Source organism: Phoenix dactylifera, chromosome 12 (genome assembly GCF_051530095.1).
Source record: "Phoenix dactylifera cultivar Ajwa chromosome 12, Ajwa_hap1_PhDact_Kaust_v1.1, whole genome shotgun sequence".
Classification (NCBI taxonomy): Eukaryota; Viridiplantae; Streptophyta; class Magnoliopsida; order Arecales; family Arecaceae; genus Phoenix; species Phoenix dactylifera.
Window position 1 is genome coordinate 20,086,612 of NC_143201.1, and position 22,032 is coordinate 20,108,643.

The 22,032-nt window shown below is 38.9% G+C and overlaps 2 protein-coding genes across 2 annotated transcripts; one reads left to right on the forward strand and one right to left on the reverse strand.

Moving 5' to 3' along the window:
- The first annotated feature begins 3,429 nt into the window (after window positions 1–3,429).
- Window positions 3,430–10,100, forward strand: LOC103701761 (ubiquitin carboxyl-terminal hydrolase 4-like). The gene is made up of 6 exons (XM_017841522.4): window positions 3,430–3,946; window positions 6,214–6,330; window positions 7,437–7,535; window positions 8,257–8,445; window positions 8,562–8,743; window positions 9,228–10,100. Exons 1-6 carry the CDS (start codon window positions 3,824–3,826, stop codon window positions 9,625–9,627), a joined length of 1,110 nt encoding a protein of 369 aa, XP_017697011.1. The 5' UTR covers window positions 3,430–3,823; the 3' UTR covers window positions 9,628–10,100.
- A 2,326-nt stretch (window positions 10,101–12,426) lies between these two features.
- LOC103701886 (transcription factor MYB93-like) lies at window positions 12,427–14,160 on the reverse strand. Its single transcript, XM_008784105.6, has 3 exons — window positions 13,720–14,160; window positions 13,491–13,620; window positions 12,427–13,372 (listed from the first exon to the last, which is right to left on the reverse strand). Exons 1-3 carry the CDS (start codon window positions 13,850–13,852, stop codon window positions 12,676–12,678), a joined length of 960 nt encoding a protein of 319 aa, XP_008782327.1. The 5' UTR covers window positions 13,853–14,160; the 3' UTR covers window positions 12,427–12,675.
- Between the last annotated feature and the right edge of the window lie 7,872 nt (window positions 14,161–22,032).

Genomic DNA, 22,032 nt, shown 5'->3' on the forward strand with positions numbered 1-22,032 from the left:
TTGAGTTTTAAAAAGAAATTAATTATATGTTTATATTGGTTTATAGTAATTTATATTTGGCTATTATATCTTATGTTGTTATATAAATTATCTATTTAAGATATTCATTACTTATTGGGCTATTGAGCTCATTATCTCTTCTCCCTTAGATATTTAGTTGCAGATGCAAGTACTTTTGTGGGAGTGAGACTAGAAGCAAGATTCGACGATATTGATACAATTTAGATTTAGTGTTATTATAATCTTTTTATAAAACTTATTATTTGAGGTTTAATTGATATAAAATTTTTGAATATTATTTGTCCATTGAACTCATTAATTAATTAAATTTTAGATTTTAGTTATTTAAATTATTTCTGCTACGATGCATTTGATATCATTTTAGAATGTCTTGCATGCTTACGATAAAAGTTACCCATGAGTATACGGTTGTTACCATGATCTCGAGTCAGAGGCGTGATGCTTTCAAATACCAAATCCTTCTCAACCTAAGACAAAAATTGCCCTCAAAGTATTGAAAGTGAACTTTGATGGGGCATATTGGGCAGTTATTAAGTGCTAGTGGCAAGAAACTGCCGCCCTATTGGAGTGCCTTGTGCTGATTTGGTGGCTGCTTGGCTGGGATTTGTCTCTTGTTTTCGGGCTCAAGCTGTAAGTTGATTCATTAACTGTAATTAAATGGGTCAATGATTTTGCTGTTACCAGGCATGAGGTTCATCCACTACTGAAGGATACTATTATATGGCTTGCACCGCTACGAGACCGATCCCAGAGTGGACCCATTAGTGCCAGCTGGGGAACAGAAAAGCCAGACTTGTTGATTTTTGTTTTTCTCAGGATCCAATCAATAAAGCCGTTAAAAGTTACCTATTAAAAATTAATTTAAGTTCATAACAGAATCACTAGGAAATAAGAACATAGCAGGAAAACACATCCATGCATGCGCAAGATGCAAAGTTATATCATGCTGATACTGGCACAAACCAATATCTCGATGGAGATGCACAATTAGATAGCTTGGAATTAATCTAGTTATTTTAGATAAATAAAAAATAAAAAAAACATGTGGAATAACGAATTATTTTTTATGAAAAACAAATAATTTCTTTGCCGTCCAAAACCTTGGGATATTTATTAAGTTTTTTTTTTGGTACAACAGTAATTCACACATGCCGGATGTGGGTGTAGCCAACAGTATCAGAAAAGAAAAATAACACAGAGCATGAAGTACCGACACGAGGTCACTTCAGTTGAAGCCTCCAGAATAGTGGGCTGCGAATGAGGCCACCCAGTCAGCCGCGCTGTTCGCCTCCATATAAACATATGCAACCCATGAGAGATCATCCTCGTCCAAAAGCCTGCGGACGAGGAATTATTTTTATTATTTATCTAGCCTCCTCTCTCTCTCTCTCGGTCGCCTCACAACAGATGGGCCGTTCTTTCAGCGATATAGATGACGACTGTGTTTTTAGTGGCTGCAACAACGACTACTCTGATAGGTTATCCCCCTCCTTCGGCTCTTTCACCGCAAATAAGTAACAACAGCGGCACTGCCATCCATTACCTCCTCATCTTATGTGGTGCGGACGACTCCAACGTGATTTTCGAATGGCTCCATTTGCCCTATAGAATCCTAACGAAAGTACATCAATTACGGCCCACCTCCGATTTCGTTTAAATTATGGTATTTACCTCCATATAGACATATGCGACCCATGAGAGATTATCCTCGTCCAAAAGCCTGCGGACGAGGAATTATTTTTATTATTTATCTAGCCTCCTCTCTCTCTCTCTCGGTCGCCTCACAACAGATGGGCTGCTCTTTCAGCGATATAGATAACGACTGTGTTTTTAGTGGCTGCAACAACGACTACTCCGGTAGGTTGTCCCTTTCCTCCGGCTCTTCCACCGCAAACAAGTAACAATAGCGGCACTGCCATCCACTACCTCCTCATCTTATGTGGTGCGGACGACTCCAACGTGATTTTCGAATGGCTCCATCCGTCCCATAGAATCCTAACGAAAGTGCATCAATTACAGCCAACCTCCGATTTCGTTTAAATTATGGTATTTGCCTCCATATAGACATATGCGACCCATGAGATATCATTCTCGTCCAAAAGCCTGCGGACGAGAAATTATTTTTATTATTTATCTAGCCTCCTCTCTCTCTCTCTCTCTCTCTCTCGGTCGCCTCACAACAGATGGTCCGATCTTTCACCGATATAGATGACGACTGTGTTTTTAGTGGCTGCAACAACGATTACTCCGGTAGGTTCTCCCCCTCCTCCAGCTCTTCCACTGCAAACAAGTAATAACAGCGGCATTGCCATCCACTACCTCCTCATCTTATGTAGTGCGGACGACTCCAACGTGATTTTCAAATCGCATCAATTATGGCCCGCCTCCAATTTCGTTTGAATTATGGTATTTGCCTCCATATAGACATATGCGACCCATGAGAGATCATCCTCGTCCAAAAGCCTGCGGACGAGGAATTATTTTTATTATTTATCTAGCCTCCTCTCTCTCTCTCTCGGTCGCCTCACAACAGATGGGCCGCTCTATCAGCGATATAGGTAACGGTTGTGTTTTTAGTGACTGCAACAACGACTACTCCGGTAGGTTTTCCTCCTCCTCCGACTCTTCCACCGCAAACAAGTAACAACAGCGGCACTGCCATCCACTACCTCCTCATCTTATGTGGTGCAGACGACTCCAACGTGATTTTCGAATCACTCCATCCGCCCCATAGAATCCTAACGAAAGTGCATCAATTACGGCCCGCCTCCGATTTCGTTTAAATTATGGTATTGGCCATGTGGACATCAGATTCTCACCGGCTCTAACCGGTAACTGTAGAAAAAAATCATGGCCATCCATTGTAAAGAATATATATATATATATATATATATATATATATATATATATATATATATATATATATATATATATATATATATATATATATATATATATATATATATATATATATAATTTGGGCAGCTCTGCAGCAAAACTATTATTTTTGTTAGAACAACTACTTGTATTTCACTTGTAGATCTGTTCATGGGCCAGATGGCTCAGGCCTACCGGTGGGCCAGACTCGGGCCTAGAGATTAAAGCCCAGCCTGATTTTTTTTTATTTTCTTATATATTTGTTTATGCTTCATATGATTGCACATTTAATTGACAATTATTGTTAGCAGCATTTAATTATTAATATTCAGTATTTTTTATTTATTTTTGTTTATTTTTAATATCTTAAAAAATTAAAATTAGTATATCTGAAGCTCGAGTGAGAGACGGGCTCGGGCTTAGATGATAGGGCCTAAAGATCCTGGACCCGGCCCGAGCTCCAGCCCAGCCCGTGAACGGGACTATCGCTTTCTCTTGCAATCTGGAACCAAAAGATCCGATCGGCATACCTTCGGTGAGCCTAGGATTTGCGATACCGCGTCAGCAGCGCAAACCGCCTCTCACTCACTGCCACCTGGATTTTGAGTGGATTCTCCCGTCTCTCTCTCCTTTCGTCATTATTTTCTATATATACCATTTGCTCTCGCTATTGATTTTTTTGTTTTTTGGGTACAATATTTGATCTCGATGTTCGCCGATCGCCATTAACAGCAGTCAACAGATATTGAGAAGATACCGCGAAACCCTAGGAATGACCGAACAATCCATCTCCATTTCTCCTCGTCGACGAAGAGACAGCCGCTGAGAGAGAGAGAGAGAGAGAGGGAAGGCCGACTAGTTTTAGGGTTTTTATCGAGATCGGGGAACGGTGGTGGAAATTTTGGCGGCGTTGAGGAGGAGTTGGATGGTGATGGGAGCCGCGGGCTCCAAACTCGAGAAGGCTCTGGGGGACCAGTTCCCTGAAGGCGAGCGCTACTTCGGCCTCGAGAACTTCGGCAACACCTGCTATTGCAACAGCGTCCTGCAGGTCGGTCTCGCTCTCTCCTCGGCATCCGATCATCCAAACGCTGATCAAGTTCCCCTTTTTTTTCTTCCGGTTTAACTGCCTTTTGGATTAGTTACGCGTGGATAAATTCGATGGAATTGTTTTAGAAGGTGCTGAATTTGGAGTCAAAATGTTTTTTAGGGGGATTATAAATTTCGAGATTTGGTATATTCTCTCTAGGGTTCTTTGACGGTTGTAGATTTGATTTCAGTCGCTTAAGTTTGGTTATGGATGGTAGGGTTTTCTTCGCTATTGCGTGCAAGGGGTTGATGTTATGAGTGTAGCCTTTTTCATTATATTGAAAAACATCGCCTTCATTTTTTATTTTTTATTTTTTGAAATTTGTTGGTTGATGCATCCAACATCAAAAGTATATTCCCATGCTTCTTAGAGCGGCATGTAATACGTCCGGTCTTTATGTTTTTGGCTCGGCTTAATGGCCTCTAAGACACATTATAGCCATGCCTGTGGGTACGTAGCTTTACATTAATGTGAAATAAGTATTGCACCTTGGCATGCATTATTTCCAAGCATCTCGATCCCACCAACGGCACCTCCAATTCGTTTGCCTGCTGCATATGTCTCCTATTCGCAGCACAGATGTTCAATCTCGCCCAAAGTGAAGTTGGAAACGGAATTCCTGGGTAGTAGCGCCCATATTTAGTGCCTTCATCAATTGCAGCAGTAAGGCTTCTCCCTGATATCCATACGGGACATAGATTGTCAAATTTTATGTAGATGCGATAGCAATTTTATAACCACAAAACAATCGAAGTTGATATGATAGAGTAGCTGGTGAATAACTCCTTGGTAAATTTTTGCTAATGATTCTTATTTGGATTCTGAATGTATGAATATCTCATAATTGAGTAGTGCGTAGAAAGTCTGGATAAGTGATTGTAGCATTGGTAAATTTTTGCTAAGGATTCTTATTTGGATTCCGAATGTATGAATATCTCATAATTGAGTAGTGCATAGAAAGTCTGGATAAGTGATTGTATCATTGGTAAATTTTTGCTAAGGATTCTTATTTGGATTCTGAATGTATGAATACCTCATAATGGAGTAATGTGTAGGAAGTCTGGATAAGTGATTGTATCATATGATATAGTTGTAAGCCTTATGCTGACTATTTCTATTCAATTCCATGAATCTTTGTTGCCACATTTTTTTAGGGCTATGACACTGTCACTTCAAGCTTTTCCAAGTCCTTTCTCATAATTTTTTTCTGATCCTCTAACACATAAGTGTCCTGCTTGGTGTCAGGTCCTCTTCAACTTTTCATGGCATATATGGCTACCATCCTAATTGATTTGTCAACATGTTTATGCTCAACCTATACAACTGTTATGTTTTCTTAGATGTACTTTTTTCGGATCTTAATGTTCCTTGCTTTACCATTAAGCTACTCATCTCTGTGACTCAACTTAGGAGCATGGGCCCTCTTTACATGCTTAACACTGATCACTACAACTTTGTAGGTATTGTTGCTGTCTGATAAAATTTTCTTCCATCTCAGAGGTATGCTGCAGTCACAGAATAGTCCAGATGGTCCTCTCCATCTTTCTCACATAGCTCTAGTTATCAAGAATTTGTTTTATCTAAAATTCTCAAAGCGCAGTAATCTCTGTGATTTTTCCACTGGTGTGCCTATATGTGCATTGAGTCCTGAATTGAGGTACCCTCGTGTCAAAGTATAGATTTTGTCATTCACATAACATGTATGTCATCTCATATCATTGCTAGCTTTTCTCAGCATAGATGTGTGTCTAAATGTATGGGAATGATTTCCATTCCCGAGTAGATTTTAGGAAAAACTTGAGTCATGGCATGGTTAAAGGAAAAAGTCGAGGTAGCTGTTTAGATTGGCATGATAAAGCTTGATCATTAGTGACAAATTTATTACAAATCCTCTTTTGAAGCATTATTTGATAAATTTATTTTAGATGTTTTCTGCAGTTCCTGAAGCAATATAGGAAATCATAACATCATTATATAGCTATCAGCACACCACATCCCATCTAAATTTTACATTATCCTTCCTTGTCGCCAGCACCTCTCATATCCATTAGTTCAAGGAAGTTCTTGAGGTCTTCATTGGTGTAACTGAAATGCTTGAAGTTTGAAATTGAAATAACACCTGTTCAGCAAATCTTTTATGTTGATATTTTTGTGGTATAACTTTATCCTTTTTCTAATCCAATGATCAATTGGCTAATATACTACAAAGTATATGTTTTTTCATGCAGGCACTTTATTTCTGTCTCCCTTTCCGAGAGCAACTGCTGGAGTATTATGCAAATAACAAAAATGGGGGTGAAACAGAAGATAATATTTTGACATGTCTGGCTGATCTATTCACTCAGGTGTGCCCTAGAGGTTTATTCTGTGTTTCCTTTGTATCTCCTTCATCCAGGATTTTTTTTTTTTTTTGCTTTGTGTCAAGGAATTTTAACTCCACTGCTTTGCTACCAGAAATGATCGTACACTTCACTTAGGATCTTTGAGTTATACTAATGGTTTCTTGACTGTTTTACTCTGTCATTTTAAAATCTAATGCAGAAAATTTCGGGCCTTTGTTTGAATAGTACCTCTGCAGTCCTTTTTTGTGGGTCTCGAAGATCAACATTTTGTACAATCAGATAAAAGACAGTTAAATTATTATTATTTGCTTGGAACATTTGTCTTTATATTAACTGCATGGCCACATCAGATTTTGTTTGGAGGGGCCTTTTTAAACATGCTTGCAATTTATTTATTTTATTTGTAAAGATACTTTAACAATTGGAAAATAACTTTCTTTTTGTTTAAATAAAAGTAAGTCTGCTTTGTAAATATCTACAGTATAAAATTCTGACATCAGGTTTTTCACAAATAGCATTCATATTATGGCCTGCATATTATTTTTTGGTGGCATTCTTGCTAATATGAAATTTCAATTCTACAAAAATGATTCTACTCAGGAAGTCTGTTGTCAAAGATGTTCAAAGAATAGCTGAATAACAGTGATGTTGCTGGTGCAAATATTTTTTTGTAGATTATGAGACTTCAATGAGGAGAAGTGCATTATAGATGTTGCGTCCTGCTAGTTAATAGATGAATCATGTCTTAAGTTGCATTATGCTCTAACGTATTTCATTATTTTCATATTGACTCTTGTAACTAATCTGCTTTTGTGGGTTATGGATGGGAGAAAAAAATCTTATAGCAATCAGTTTTGAGGTTACCACCTTTTATGCTGCCACATTTGAATAGGTTATATAAGTGGCACTGTTAAACTTTTGAATGGTTTGATATCATGTTAAAGTGGTGGCCCAATCAATTGGACTTGCCATTTAGATCTTCCTAAAAAGTTCAATTTTGATATCTCTATTCTCACGATGTTTTCAAGTGTTAACAAAATAATATTATAACATATGTAGCCTGTTAAAATGTTTTGCTGCGGTTAACACATATCTGCTACTCTATGCAGATTAGCTCCCAGAAGAAGAAAACTGGTGTTATTGCTCCAAAGCGTTTTGTGCAAAGAGTGAAGAAACAAAATGAGATTTTTCGCAGCTACATGCACCAGGTAATCCATTTTGGAGGTGGTTATGTATTGAAAACAAACGGACATGGACATCTTAGCAGGCTTTGGAATATTCTGACAAAGCAGGATGTCCCATGGTTATCAAAATTTGTCTGTTTATATGAAAAATAATAGTTCCCCTACCTCTGTTTTAAATGGATTGTAGTGATGTCAGCTGAATTTCTAAGAATGAAAATGATTGCTCCTGATTCAGAGCTAATGCTCTCACAAATGCTTAGTCATAAAGTTCATAACTGCTCCTGATTCCTTTGTACTGTCACAAAGTTCATAACTGCCTTAATATAGCATCGTAAATGCCTGGAATTAGTAAATTGTCATAATTGTCTCGATGTAGCATCAATATGTTTGTTTCCCTAGATAACTCATCTATCACTGGTCTAAAGTGGCATGGGGAGAGTGATCCCTGTGATTTATTTTAGCCAGCCCAAGAAACAACCCTTGTGATTGTTTAGCAGTCATAGGTGTAGTCTTTGTTTCTTTCAATAATTCATCCTTTTCTGTTTCTTTTCAAAGTATAAAGAAAGATGCAATTTTTTGAGGCCTTCTAAACGTCCCTTCCTCATGGAATGACATACCTTCAGCGTTTGTTCATTCTGAGTTTAATGCTAGAATATCATGGCTTACTACAGTGCCTCCTATTGCTTGCTGTGTTATATCTTAAGAGTTGCTTAGCTAATCTCAGAACTGTCTCCTCTTTTCGTAGGATGCTCATGAATTTTTAAATTTCTTGTTGAATGAGCTTGTTGACATTCTGGAGAAAGAGTCTAATGCTGCAAAAACTTCCCCTGAAACCTCATCATCATCAGAAAAGATTGCAAATGGGCCTAGCCATCCTCAAGCCAATGGTGTTCGAAAAGAGCCAGTTTCCACATGGGTGCACAAATGTTTTCAGGTGAATGAAGCAACTCAGTGTAGTTCCTAAGTGTTGCTGATTTGATGTTCCATTATGTTTTCTTTGATTTATTTCCTGTAACCATTTTTTTATGACTATTTTCTTTTAATACATAGGGCATTCTGACCAATGAAACAAGATGCTTACGGTGCGAAACTGTCACCGCAAGGGATGAAACTTTTTTTGACCTCAGTCTTGACATTGAGCAAAATAGTTCAATCACGAGCTGCCTCAAAAATTTCAGCTCAACAGAGACTTTAAATGCTGAGGATAAGTTCTTCTGTGACAAATGTTGCAGGTACCCTGATGCTTTTATTGTTGACTTATCATCTACACAGTAACCTTAGCTTGAATTTTATATAAGAATGGAAAAGGCCTGTGCATATAGTGAGGGCATACGTGGATACATGTATACAAGAGAGAGAGAGAGAGAGAGAGAGAGAGAGAGAGAGAGAGAGGAATTACTTTCTGCTGAATAGATGCTGCATTTGCCTAAAGTTTATGTTAGTCATGCGTGATGCTGAAACCATAGTTCCTACATTATTTGTGGATCAGCCAAATTGTTCAGTTGCAACTATCTTAATCCTATAGGCCATCATTTGTGGATTTTTCGAAAAGACGAATAACATTATATTAGATACGAATGATTGTTCATTTCATTGGATACAACTTCCAATTTCAATACTATTCCTTTTTTCATGTAAATGTCTTGTGAACTACTTTTCTCAATTATAACTAGTTGGACCTATTAAACTTGGAACACTGTTTATTCTTCAATGCAGCTTGCAAGAAGCCCAGAAGAGGATGAAGATAAAGAAGCCACCAAACATCTTAGTGATCCATCTCAAGCGCTTCAAGTACATTGAGCAGCTTAGCCGGTACAAGAAGCTATCATATCGTGTTGTGTTTCCTCTGGAGCTGAAGCTTAGCAACACTATTGACAATGCAGACTGCGAGTACTCTCTCTTTGCAGTTGTGGTGCATGTTGGAAGTGGGCCTAACCATGGCCACTATGTTAGTCTCGTGAAAAGTCATGACCATTGGTTGTTCTTTGATGATGAAAACGTGGAGATGATTGATGAGTCCACTATACAGACTTTCTTTGGGTCCACACAGGAGTACTCGAGCAACACTGACCATGGATACATCTTGTTCTACGAGAGGCTCGGCGGAAGGAGTTGAAAGCTTTACAAATTTTACACTCGTGGGTAATTATACCGATCATTTATTCTCGCTGTATCAAATATTTTTCCTCCCTCCATTCGGAAGAGCTCACAGAAATCTTCATGGTGGAGTGAGGATGCAACATCAGAGGTGGTTATGTATAGTGGATGGTGACGCATCATCATGTTCGTTTCATAATAAAGAGTGTAAATCAATTTCGAGGGTTTCGGCGAGGGGAAGAGAGATTTCTTTGTATCCTTCACTGCTGGATATATAATATAGCAAAATGCTATTTCCTCAAACAAGCTTTCTGGGAGGTTTGCTTGGAAGTTTTTCTTCTGAAAGCAGGATTCTAGCACTGCTCATTCTTTTGATCCTTCAATTAATTTGAGGTACTAAGATGTAATAATGGCCGTCTTTCAAACCGAGGATGACCTTCGCTGTACTTCTCTAATCTCAACTTCAAACATGCATTTCAAGTTGCCAGTGAATGATATCCATTTTCTAAGCACTCGCAGGTGATAAAATTGTAATTCTTCAGTCTTTGCAGCTGCGAAGCATAGTTTCAAGTGCTATTAATGATGCTAAATTTGCATCCTCTTGCAATGATGTTTGCTAGGCAATCTACTTGATTTTTTGGCATGGAGATTGAACCATTGTTGCGTTTCTTCCACGGAAGGGAGCACCGTCATGGCCATTACAACTTCTTCAAGTTCATCCACTTCTGGAACAACGCAGGCATCTATTTTTTCTTGGTTTTGCTTTCGAGTAAAACATAAGATGACGTTTCTTTCGGCAAGAGAGGAGTAACTCTTTCAAAAAAATGCATCCATCCCAATTCGTCTATATCAAAAGGGAATTGGGGAGAGCATGAGTCCATGACCTTATTTGCAGAGCCAATGGAGGAATCCGTGACTCATCAAGCAAAAGTGGAATGAGCAAAAGTGGCAGCTTTGGCCCTGGTGGTCCCTAACAATGAATCCCGCACCTGCCCCTGGAAGTGCCGGAGGATCAACTTTGGTGGTGTCCAAATCGAAGACGCAGGGGGAACCTAAGCGGGCCGGCACCCAGCGCAATGATTTAATGGTCGGCGTGGGCATCATGGCCCACTACCTTCTGCTCGAACACGCACGAGCCAAAGCCCATAATTCGCACAGCTCTTCTAAAATGAATGTGTCGAAGCTATCTTTGCCGAAATAAAGAGCTGCTAATTTCGAGCAATGAACCGTGTTTCTGTCGATACATTAATAGGTTGGTATCCAAGTGCGTGTGAAATTTCTGTGCTGCAAAAAGAAAGGAAATAAAAGATATTTTGCCAGAAATGACGTGAAATTTAATTTGGTGTCTTATTAACATGAGGGGCAAACACTCGTTGAAGGGTAAATGACCTGAACTGGAGCATGGTAAGCCTGGGCTCATCTTTTAGTGATGTTGAGCTTGAGACAGCTGATTTAATATTTGAGCTAAAGCCTAGTTGTTCACAGTTCATTTCAGAAAGTTGCTCCTGAGGTCCCTTGTGGCATTCATGCTTGTCCTCCCACCTAATTTCCATGGTTATACATCAGCCTTTACAATCGAAACACATTCTATTTATAAATCTATGATGGTCTTCATAGATGATAACAAAACTTTTTTTGTATATAAATGGTAACTAAATAATATATGTAATTTACTATTTTTTTTTTCATATATTGGGTTTGGTTCTAGCTCAGTGTTTTTTTACCAAACTAGCAAGCCAAATTCTATCCAAAGAAGGGATTGCCCTCGAATGGCTCTCTCATTTGACAGCTATATATATTCGCTTGCTATGCTTACCATGCCTCCGACAGCAAAGACCAGGCTCAGTTCTAGTTAGACTTCCACCAACAAGAAATCTACGGAAGGCTTTATGCAATGTAAACATACCATCAATTGGGATATAAGGCTCAGTTAGTGTGGGCAGCAGGAGTCAGCCTCTCGAAGGAGAAGCAATCGTTTCCACCTACTCGCTAGGAAAAATGTGACTTATTTTCTTTTGAATTGAGGGCATAGAAGGTGCAGGTGCTGCTCTTCATGAAGAGTAGAGTGACATTTCTTCTAGGCGGACGGCCCCATGATAGTTATTGACATTGTGATCGATGGTGTTGATAAGAAGGTGGAAATTAATGAGGAGTTATACGCATCGAATCTGCCGAGCACTTCGTGTTATTATTATTATTTGTTCTCCCATCACTCTCTTGAAACGACAGCCTAGTACAAGTCTCTAGCTACCTTGCGATCGCGTGTTTCTTCGCTCCTTTTTATTTAATACTGTCATCTCCTTCTAGAAGAAATACCTTAATCATAGGCCTCCAATTAGTCTTGCAATGTTTTAACCTTGAAAGATAATTGAGCCAAAAAAAAGTCCTAATTTTCTTGAATATTTCAGGATCGATCGAGACTCATAAACCAATAATATTTTCATTTTTTTAATCATAGAATTTGTGGAAAACTACTTGAAAATCATGTACAAGGGACTTCACCAACTTAACCGGTTGGCACCAGCACTAGGGATCACAAAAGAAAACAAAAATTTCACGCTTTATCAATTTTTAGTCGCATGCAGCACTATAGATGCATAATAGTTAGTTGCTACAGTTGTATATATTAAACTAAAATAAGCATGTCCTTAACTCATGTTACTAGACCAATATTGTTATTATTTCTTGGCATTACTTCTGTTTCTACGCCTAATTTACTATTGCTTTTAGTAAATTGTTTTAATGCAGTTAGATTACTATAGTTGTCAGTGCAAGACAGCATAAATTATAAGGATTGCAAATGGATTAGTCGGCCTCAAAAAATACCAACCAATAACTAGTGAGCCATAAGATTACCAAACAAGTGTTCATAAAGTGGCTTCTGTGTGTACATCAAAAAAAAAATAAAGTGGCATCTGTGTGTACATAGATGTGTACAAGTAATTGACTGGGAGATGCATCGAGTTACTGCTAGCCACCAATGCATGGTGAGAGCCAATAACACTGTACAAAAGACGGGGTGGTGCACCTCCTCTTAAACTGCCCAAAATAACAGAGAAATTAAGTTTCAAGCAAACTCGGACATCAGGGGCTCATCAAATAAGAGATCGGGCCAGAATGTAGTAGTGACGCTCCCGCCATGGCTAGAAGAGCTACAGGCATCTCCGCTGCCCATCGAGGCAACAGCTAGAGGAGGAAGAGTCGAAGGAGGAGGAGGAGGAGGAGGAGATACCACTGGGGTTGCAAGGCCTTTGCTCTCTCCCTGGCTAAAGTCCATAAATGTGGAACCCTCTCTGGCATCACTGCCCAAAGGCTGCTCCAAACTGCATGAAAACTCTGACAAGTGGTGAAGTCGAGTTTGAGCATTAACTACTGTGAAGGGGTTATGGGAAGGATTTGAAACGACGGCATTAAGAGGCAGCTGGTTCGATAAGTTCATAGCATCCATTTCCCCAGTAAGAGTGTTGCCATTGGAACTATTACTGATCGCAGCTGAAGACTGGAGAAAGTACTGAAGGCACTGGAGGTTGGCCAACCTAGCAGCTTCCGCACGTAACTGGTCATCCAACGAGCGGCAGTCCATGAGACCTCCAAGGCTTGCAAGGGCCATGAGTTGGGGCAGGGTGGCGAAAAGGTCGGTCCTTGGCCGGTGTGTCATTGGGTCGATGCCCACACGGATCAACTTCTTCTTTAGATGGGTGTTCCAGAAGTTCTTAATCTCGTTGTCCGTTCGGCCTGGGAGGTGCGTTGCGATTGCTGACCACCTAAGTAAACAAAGCAGTGAGATAGGTCTCTCTCTCTCTCTCTCTCTCTCTCTCTCTCTGGAATGCAGGCAAGGGTTATGTTATAGAGGATGCATGGTCAGAAAGTGAGAAATATTACTTGTTGCCAAGGATGGAGTGGAGATGGAGAATGGTCTGCTCTTCCTCAGAGGAGAACTTCCCTCTCTTGATGTCTGGCCTCAAGTAGTTTGTCCATCGAAGTCTGCAGCTCTTGCCACATCTCTGGAGTCCTATAATAGAATAAAGTAATTAAGCCGCCCTTTACATAGGTATATATGAGAGAAATTTGGAAATATCAGAGATATGATGATGAGAGGGAGAGAGAGTACCAGCAAGTTTCGGCAGGGCCCTCCAGCTGCCGTGGCCATGCTTTTGGATGTATTGGATGAGCTTCTGGTCTTCTTCAGGAGTCCAGGGGCCCTTCTTGAGGCCGATCTCATCACAACAGGGGGATCTTCCCATTGTTTCCTGGTTCTGGGGGAGTGGTGGCCCAAGTTAATTTCCTCCCTCGCTTGTCTTCAGTCCATGGCCATTTATACACCTGCTTAGCTTGTGTATCTGACTAAATTTTTAGCTTCTTTGGGAAAATGACTATTGAGCCCTTCCTTCGTACGAATATATAACAAGATTGCTTGACGTAGCGAGAAAGATTTTCCTTTCCTTTTCTTTTCCAGATTTGTTGGTCGCACTAGATAATAACATTTGGGGACTTGCAGCAACGCTGACTTGCAACAGTCAGCTCGAAACCTTGTGATCAAATTAGATCAGGCGTATGGGAGGAATTGTGAATGCTTTACACTGTTCTTACGTTGATAGAACACATAATTGTTTTAAAATTTGATCTCAATATCCAGATTATATCAACGTTTTTGAGAATACGCATATCATGCAAGCACAGAGAGAGAGAGAGAGAGAGAGGGATAAAGATAATCCAAGGGATTTAGAATCTAAACATTATAAACTAATTAACTCACTTGGCATGGCTTGTGTTTGGAGTGAATGTCAAAGATTCCCATGTTTCTTCACTCTGTCTACTGTTTTTTTTTAATTATTTCTTTTGCAATCCTTACTTGCCAATAGGATCCACTTATGCAGCTAGTGTAAATGAATAGTTTAATAATCAGTGAAAAGCATCAGTGTATCAATTTTCTTCCTTAAATTTCATACAACTAATTTCTTTCTTTTTTTTTTTTTTTGATGCTCGTATCCAACACTAGTTGGCATTAGATTGTGCCAGCTAGCTTTAGGTGCCACCCTAATTTTGTACCCCAAACTTGCCTACGGGTCTCGTCTCCAAAAGTAATATATATGCACATAAATTGATAACACTAATCTCCTTGTGAGGGAAAAGCAAAGGCACCTTCAACCAAAGTGGTAGGTATTTTTATAGGGCATGACAATAGAATCCAGCGACTCCTGCCATTTGGATTCTTGATTCTCCAACGGAGGCCATGTCAAGGCACGAGAGCGACCACTGAAGGTCTAGTTGCTGCCATCGTTTATGAAGCTACTTCATTGGACAATGTAATTGAACTGGAACCCAAGAAACTATTGCATGACACCATGGAGGGTCGTGGGATTATGGCCGAAGGCTAGGAGAAGCTGACGATAAAAACCTATTCTTTATGAGGTTAATCAACTAGCTAGAAGGTGGCAGTGGGGGACTATATTGACAATGCCATCCAGATTATTGAAAAACTCTTGAATTGATTATGACCTTTGAAGCCATTCATAAATTATTAGCATATTCATGATTAAGGATGGAAATTTTCAATTTTTATGTGGCACAGTCTAATTTTTTGCTATTTTACAGGTAATAGCAGATCAAATGATGCAGAAGAGGGGACCTGTGGCCTAGGAAGTGACAGTTTTCCCACTCTGACCAACCTCTTTTCCCATTGGCTCTCATTCTCTAGTTAGATTTGGGTTGTTTATATATATATATATATATATATATATATATATATATAATGCTGACAGCCTAAGAGTTTATCACGCTGTAATTAATTAGCATGTCATTAACATAACATAGTCATGAGTTAGATACAATGAATCTGATCACATCGAATCTATCAATGGTCTGATATCTAAGAACACCTTGTTTTGGTTAGGAAATTAAAGAATCGAGCAATTAAAGAATTAGAACCTGCATTCTCACTTTAGTCTACTTAATTCTGGTCCCTTTACCTTCTTTCTTCATAACATCTCCTCAAAAATAAAAGAAAAGAAAAGAAAGAAAAAGACCTTGAAGACTTTGAGTTGGTCAAACATTATTGTTATGGAGCAAACATCTGGTGAATAAATAACCCTTCTTCAAAGAGATGGGAAGGGTGTGTCTGAGAGTGCACAACGACAAAGCGCAGTAAAGGTGGGGCAGGCTTGAGGGAAATAAGGGCTCGATGGCATCACTAGAACAGAGCAGTTGGGCCGAAGGTACGGCGTGTCTCACATTGGTAGAGGAGAAAACGAAGACATGAAGACATGATAGAATTTCCTCTTAAATTATTTGAACGACAAGTACATACAAAACAATCACCAAATGAATGAAACTAAAAACTCCATAGCAAATTAAAACTACAATGGAAAACAGATTCTCCAGCTTTACATTGGCCCAAGTGTTTTTTTTTTTTACTTCCGACTGTAGTCTACCATGAAGTGAAATCTAAGGTTAGCACATTGTTGTTATGTATGATCAGCATGAAGCTTATTAACAAAATCGTTATTGTCATCTCCATAAAAGTTAGCATTTCACAGTTTCTAATCAGTAGAATATTTCAATGTCATGGAGACTAGCGGACGCGACGTTTATTATTTTGATGATGCAGCAGAGTCAGGGAAGGAGTTGGTGCAGCTAGCAACCAAAATATCCATCACCTTCCTACAGTGCCTTCGCAAAGACATTCTCCATGGACGACGTAATACCCTCCCTCTATGAGCTGGAAAATTAGGTATCACCCTTAAGGATCACCACTATATATATAACTGGGAGATCAGAAGTGGTATATTCCTGAATTTACTCACAGAAAACATCATATTGTAAGAGAAGACTATTATAATAAATAGTTTGAGAGAAAGAGAAAAGAACTGGAAGGTGGGTTTTATTCCCTTCGTCTTCTTTGTCAATTTTCTTTCTTTTCTTTTCTTTTTTTCGCATGCCTTATTTTTCTTCCTTGCTTGCATCATTTGGTGAAGGCCACAAGCTTTGCAATAAGATAACCCAGGGTTAGAGGAAACCTGGCCAGCAACCACTTCAACCAGGCTAGAAAGTTTGACATTTTTGTAGGGTGCTTATCTGGTGGACCATCCTCGATCTATGGTATGTAAACATGATATCTCTTATGTCACCCTTCTAATAGCAGATAAACAGACCCCAGCTAACAAACTGATTTTCTCATAAAGTAATTTCATAAGAGGCAAGATAGGGTGGAAAGAAAAAAGGAATGCATAGACAAAAGCTCATTCAGATGCTTCTGCTATAATTTGCTGCTTCCCTCCTGTCTAATATATATACACATCTAGTTTGGACTGCACAAAGATTATTTTAAGCATATAGAATTTTGATTTAGTATGTACCAACGAAAAAATCGATACAAGACTGGATGGCATAATGATCAATCGATCTTACAAAGATTACTAGTTATCCAACTATTACCTGGGGTTGGATTCACGGATGCCTCCCTCCCTCTCTCCCCCTTTTTTTGGTGCCACAACTGTCGCAACTGAGGATCTCACAAAAAAGGCTAGCCGAAAGATATTTTTTAGGCTTCTTAGTCCTTTTTAAGTATCCAAGATCTCCTCGATAAATAACTGATGTGGACTAAACAAATCCCGGCACAGGTCCTCACAACAAAACAACCGAAAAAATGAAGAGATTCTGGCTAGATACACCTTAGGAAAAATTTAATTATTTGCTGTAGGTCTCGTTGAATAACATACTGAAGGAATCTGACAGTTAAAACTAATGCAGCAGGATGGGAATTATAAGCACCACATCATTATCAAAAGAAGAAAAGAAATGATATCGGCATGAGTGTAGAACATCCTATATATGCACGTGAGTCGTATTCAAGTCATAATATTAAAAGTTAAAACCAACAAACCCCTCCTAAAATAATGACAGACAACTGTATATAGGTTTATTTGCTGCAGGGTCAAATAAATTTAATGCTAAACTCGTCAGATCTCTACCATAGGATGCTAGCTCCTCTCTGTGTCTCTCTCGGAGAGGGTGGACCATTGTAGTAGCTTGGTGGTTATGACTTCAGTCTGGAACTCTCTTACATCATAGGCCGGATCCAAATTAGTCCATCCATCATAATGTTGAAAAATGGACATGGTATTGTTACATAGTTGCAATGAGAAGAAAAAAAAAATGGATAATAACAAAAGCTATTCTTATTTTGATAATTAAGGTAACAGTAAGTTTCAAAAAGAGAACAAGTAGATGTTCAGCAACATGAATAACAGCCTAATTAACAAGAGTGAAAGATCCAAGTATCTTGTAGTGCAAAACTGAAAGCACAGAGTGTCAAAATTCTCATCTAATCTTTGACATGTTCCTAAAATTCAAATGGTATCACACAATTATTTAGCAAGAAGAAAACCAGAATTTTATACTAAAAAAATGGAATGTGAATTTTCCATGCCAACAATAGGTGCAACCTCTATAATAGCTGCCATGAAAGTTGTACACATTTCATCTGGACTATATATATTGTAATCTACAAAACACTTGAAAACATTTAAAGAATTGGCAAGCATACTTGATACTGCTCATTATTTGAATTTGATAGACTATGGTACAAATTAACTCTTGCTAAAAAGCTCCTGTTTTCTGTAAGCGTATGAGAGAAGCATAGCTGCAGTCATATTCTCCACCAGGAGTCATCGTGTTGCCATTACAAAAGACAAACAGCTGAGACTAAAGAAGGGCAGTTCCGCAACAGAGTACAGTTTAGGTTTGTGAGCAAAGAACTTCCCCCAGATGTTGGATTTTCTCAGCAACTCCGCCCAACATCATGGGAATCTTTTGCTTCTGTGATTGATAATTTAGTTCATTACACCCATGGAAGATTATGTATTTCGAGCCACCTAATCTTTTTTTTTTCTCCTCCCTGCTCTTTTTCCCTCTTAATTGTGTGTCAGTCAGCAACTACTACGGTTGCTCAACTACAATAGTAATTATGACCTTAGACCCCTAGTTGAGACCTATCAAAGTATAAGAATGAACTTATTATATAGCATTCATCAACTTGATGATCTGAACATGGATATGAGCTACAATCAGTAACAACCTTAGACCACCTTCCCCGCCTCGGTCAATATTACATTATCATATCAAGGGACGTGTCTTACCAAATCATAGATTTTTTTGCATGAAGCAGTCATCATGCAGATTGGTAAATGCAGTACATGCTATGAAAATATTTGTGAACAAGCTATCTATCTTTGGCAATAAATCAGTTAGAACAGCCGCCATGTCTGATTCCATGTAGAAGAAACCAAGTACTTGGTTTGGGTGCAGTGGTTTTGCAGCCAACTGATTCGTAGACATTTTATAGCAAGGTTCTCAAACTTTTCTACACCCAAAACTGCAATATCCTGTAACAAGGTTAAGATACTCTGATGATAAAGAATCATGAATCATATAAGTACCATCTTAACTTTGCATAAGACTAGTGAGTTGCACAATACCATTATGTTAATGACTTCATATATTTTCCACTTCTAGTGATCTCCTAATGATTTAATTAACACACAACTTGCAGGGTTCTTTATCCACTAGATCATAATACATTTTTGTGACCATATATATATATACACCATGCTGGACTAGGGTACAGTGTTAGCTCGCTGTAAAGATATTCTCCGAAACAAGAAAGTAGACAATCTTCTGGTCCTTGATTGATCTACTTTAGCCAATTAGACGAATCTAATTATTTGATTAATGGATTTTGATCATGGTTGTGGTCTTTCCCGGGCTTGTTTAATTTTTTATTTTTCATTATAAAAAACTCGTTGGATGATCAATTTTTTGGTGCAACTTATTCATGCACAACACTATTGATTAAAGAATCCGACGTATGCAGCAAGCAAACTAATAGTAGAGATGGGAGCCAAATAGCCTCAGTTTACAGAAATACCAGATTCCCTCTTTTAATTCCTTAATGTCGTTGACTCACGTAACACTCATTTAGCCAATTTTTTCAGTGATCAAGGAGCTGCTCTTTCAAGGAAAACCCCACATGTGAACACAAGCTAAAGAATGCCAAAGCTTAGTGGTAACATGTCAGAACAAGTATCAATTTGCTCCAAAAATCATACTGGCTACCATTCCCTAACCTTTCGAGTTTTCTAACAGTTGTACTGCTACTTATGGCTACCATGACTCTATCTAAATTATGCTCCTTTAAGGTTTTATTCCATTTAACTTAAGATGATGGTAATATTTATGTAGAAAAGGCATGCAGAATGATTTATCTACTATTGATCTTGGTATACATATGTGTATCTTTAGTTTGCGAACATTAGTCCCCTGAAAATTTTTCCTTCAAAAGTTCTACTGAACGAAGCATCTTATTCTTCCATCTCTAGCATCATTATGAAGTCGGCATCTGAGTACAGCAACTTTGCTAGTTTGCCCTAGACAAATTTGGGTTCGGAACAAAGTCAAGACATGAGCTATTGAGATATCAAAATGTCTTGATAGTTTAAAAGGAATATAAGACTTTAAATCCATTACAAGATAAGAAGATGACCAACTTGCAAGCCTAGCAAGGAAGGTTCTTATCTTCATAGTCATCCATTCCAAACATTCAGTAAGTGACGACATGGAGAAAAATTTTTGTGGCGCATTATGGTTGCAGGGTACAACTTAAAGAAAGAATAAGTGTAGATAGGAAATCATATGCTCATAAAAGGAAGAAGACAGACAACGAGTAAAGAAGCCAAGGGTCTCCTAGATGCCCCCGCCCTCTGGTTTCCTAAAGATAAACTTCAACGACAGTATAGCTAAGGACGGAAGCCGTGGAGGCACGTAATTTGTTATTAGTGACTATGATGCCAGACTAGTGGCGGCTGGAGGGCGGCGGATTTTCGACTCATCAGTAGTATGCGCTGAGCTTCGAGCCGCCTGAGAGGGTGTCTCCTACGCGAGGCGGATACTAGGCGCGGACTACCTTCTTCTCGAGGGGAACTCGACCACAGTGATTGAGTGGATACGGGGCCGAAGGTGCTCAGTCGAGGATCGGTCACTACTCCATGACATTCATGGAGTACTGAGAGAGTGTGACTCGTACCAGGTCACGCATGCTTATCGGAAGGCGAACGACGCTACATATTGGGTTGCGTTCTACGCGGCTCATCACTCCGGAGGCTTCACCTGGACAAACCACGTGCGTGGTTGTGCCACTGCCTTTACATTGTATTTTGTTTTCTGATTTTGTTGACCTTATTCACACCCGTCGTGTGTGAGCCACCGTTGTACCAAGAAAATAAAAAAAAGTAAAGAAACCAAGGTGTATTTTGAGATCCTATTATATTCCTCTACTTACACCGAAATGTCAAAATGAGGCAGGCAAGCATAAAAGATATGGCAGCTGAATTTTTATTATTTTGCAATTCAGCATACATGATTAGAGCTCTAATGAAATGGATTAGATGATGATGGATGAGAGATAGATAAATATCCTAAAGATGCTGCTAGAATTTTCAACTAAGATGTTAAGCAAGATATTTAAAATCTTTTCACGTTATTGACCTAGAAGATGAAAGATGAGAAATGGACTACCATCCTGAGACAATTTGTAATCTTTCAAAGATTTCACTGTGAAATGGGTCCTAGAAGGAAAGTCGTATCGCCAATGTCTGTGGAAATTCACAGATATGGAATGGCAAACCTGGACATGATAACTCCAGGAACCTACTCTTTCAACCAGTGGAGAAACCAGCGACGGCAGCCTGTGTTAGCAAAAGGTCAATTGGCTTCAGAATATAGACAAGGTATGTCACTTTCAGGAGCAGAGTGGTTATGTAGTATTCTGTCTTATGTTACAAAAGAAGATGCAATATCTTAGTGATAATGCAAGAAGCCTGAACAAATTCTTAAAAAAATTAGATATGTTGGTTTTTCAGCAGACAGTAGTTGAGGCAAGACCCTGCCTTGCTCGAAGAGAATTTGCCCAAGCATAATGGTTTACAAAGCAATTTTCATCAAGTTGATTACTCATGAAAAAAGAAGGTTGGGTTTTTAGCGTATTTTACAGAAAGATGATGTCCAGTATCTGTTGATATGCGGTCTAACCTCAAGTAGGCATTGAAGAGATAATTTTAGCTCTTCCAACCACTCCTTTTAAAGTAGAAGCTGAAGCTATGTGGCTTGCTCTATAAGAAAATCGATTAGTCCATAATCAATTCCTATTATATGAATTTAGTGATATTCTTAAAAGGACAGTGGTGGACTTGTGAAAAAATGACAAAATGTTGATCAATATTGGCAGGTGACAAGAAACTTTGAAGAGTTCCTAAATGCTGAACTGACTCCCTAATCAATTCAAGAATGTGAATGCTCTCGCAAACTGGTGGGTTTGTACAAAACCTACAATTGCAACCACATTGATGATGTAGAGTTCAACTCCTGCAAA

Excerpts from the sequence above, each read along its gene's own strand:
- LOC103701761 (XM_017841522.4), top strand. The coding sequence starts at position 3,824 with ATGGTGATGGGAGCCGCGGGCTCCAAACTCGAGAAGGCTCTGGGGGAC. Across the intron at positions 3,947-6,213 it reads ATTGCAACAGCGTCCTGCAG|GCACTTTATTTCTGTCTCCC; the intron begins GTCGGTCTCGCT and ends TTTTTCATGCAG. Across the intron at positions 8,446-8,561 it reads GGGTGCACAAATGTTTTCAG|GGCATTCTGACCAATGAAAC; the intron begins GTGAATGAAGCA and ends TTTAATACATAG.
- LOC103701886 (XM_008784105.6), bottom strand. The coding sequence starts at position 13,852 with ATGGGAAGATCCCCCTGTTGTGATGAGATCGGCCTCAAGAAGGGCCCC. Across the intron at positions 13,621-13,719 it reads GGCCCTGCCGAAACTTGCTG|GACTCCAGAGATGTGGCAAG; the intron begins GTACTCTCTCTC and ends ATTCTATTATAG. Across the intron at positions 13,373-13,490 it reads CACTCCATCCTTGGCAACAA|GTGGTCAGCAATCGCAACGC; the intron begins GTAATATTTCTC and ends TTGTTTACTTAG.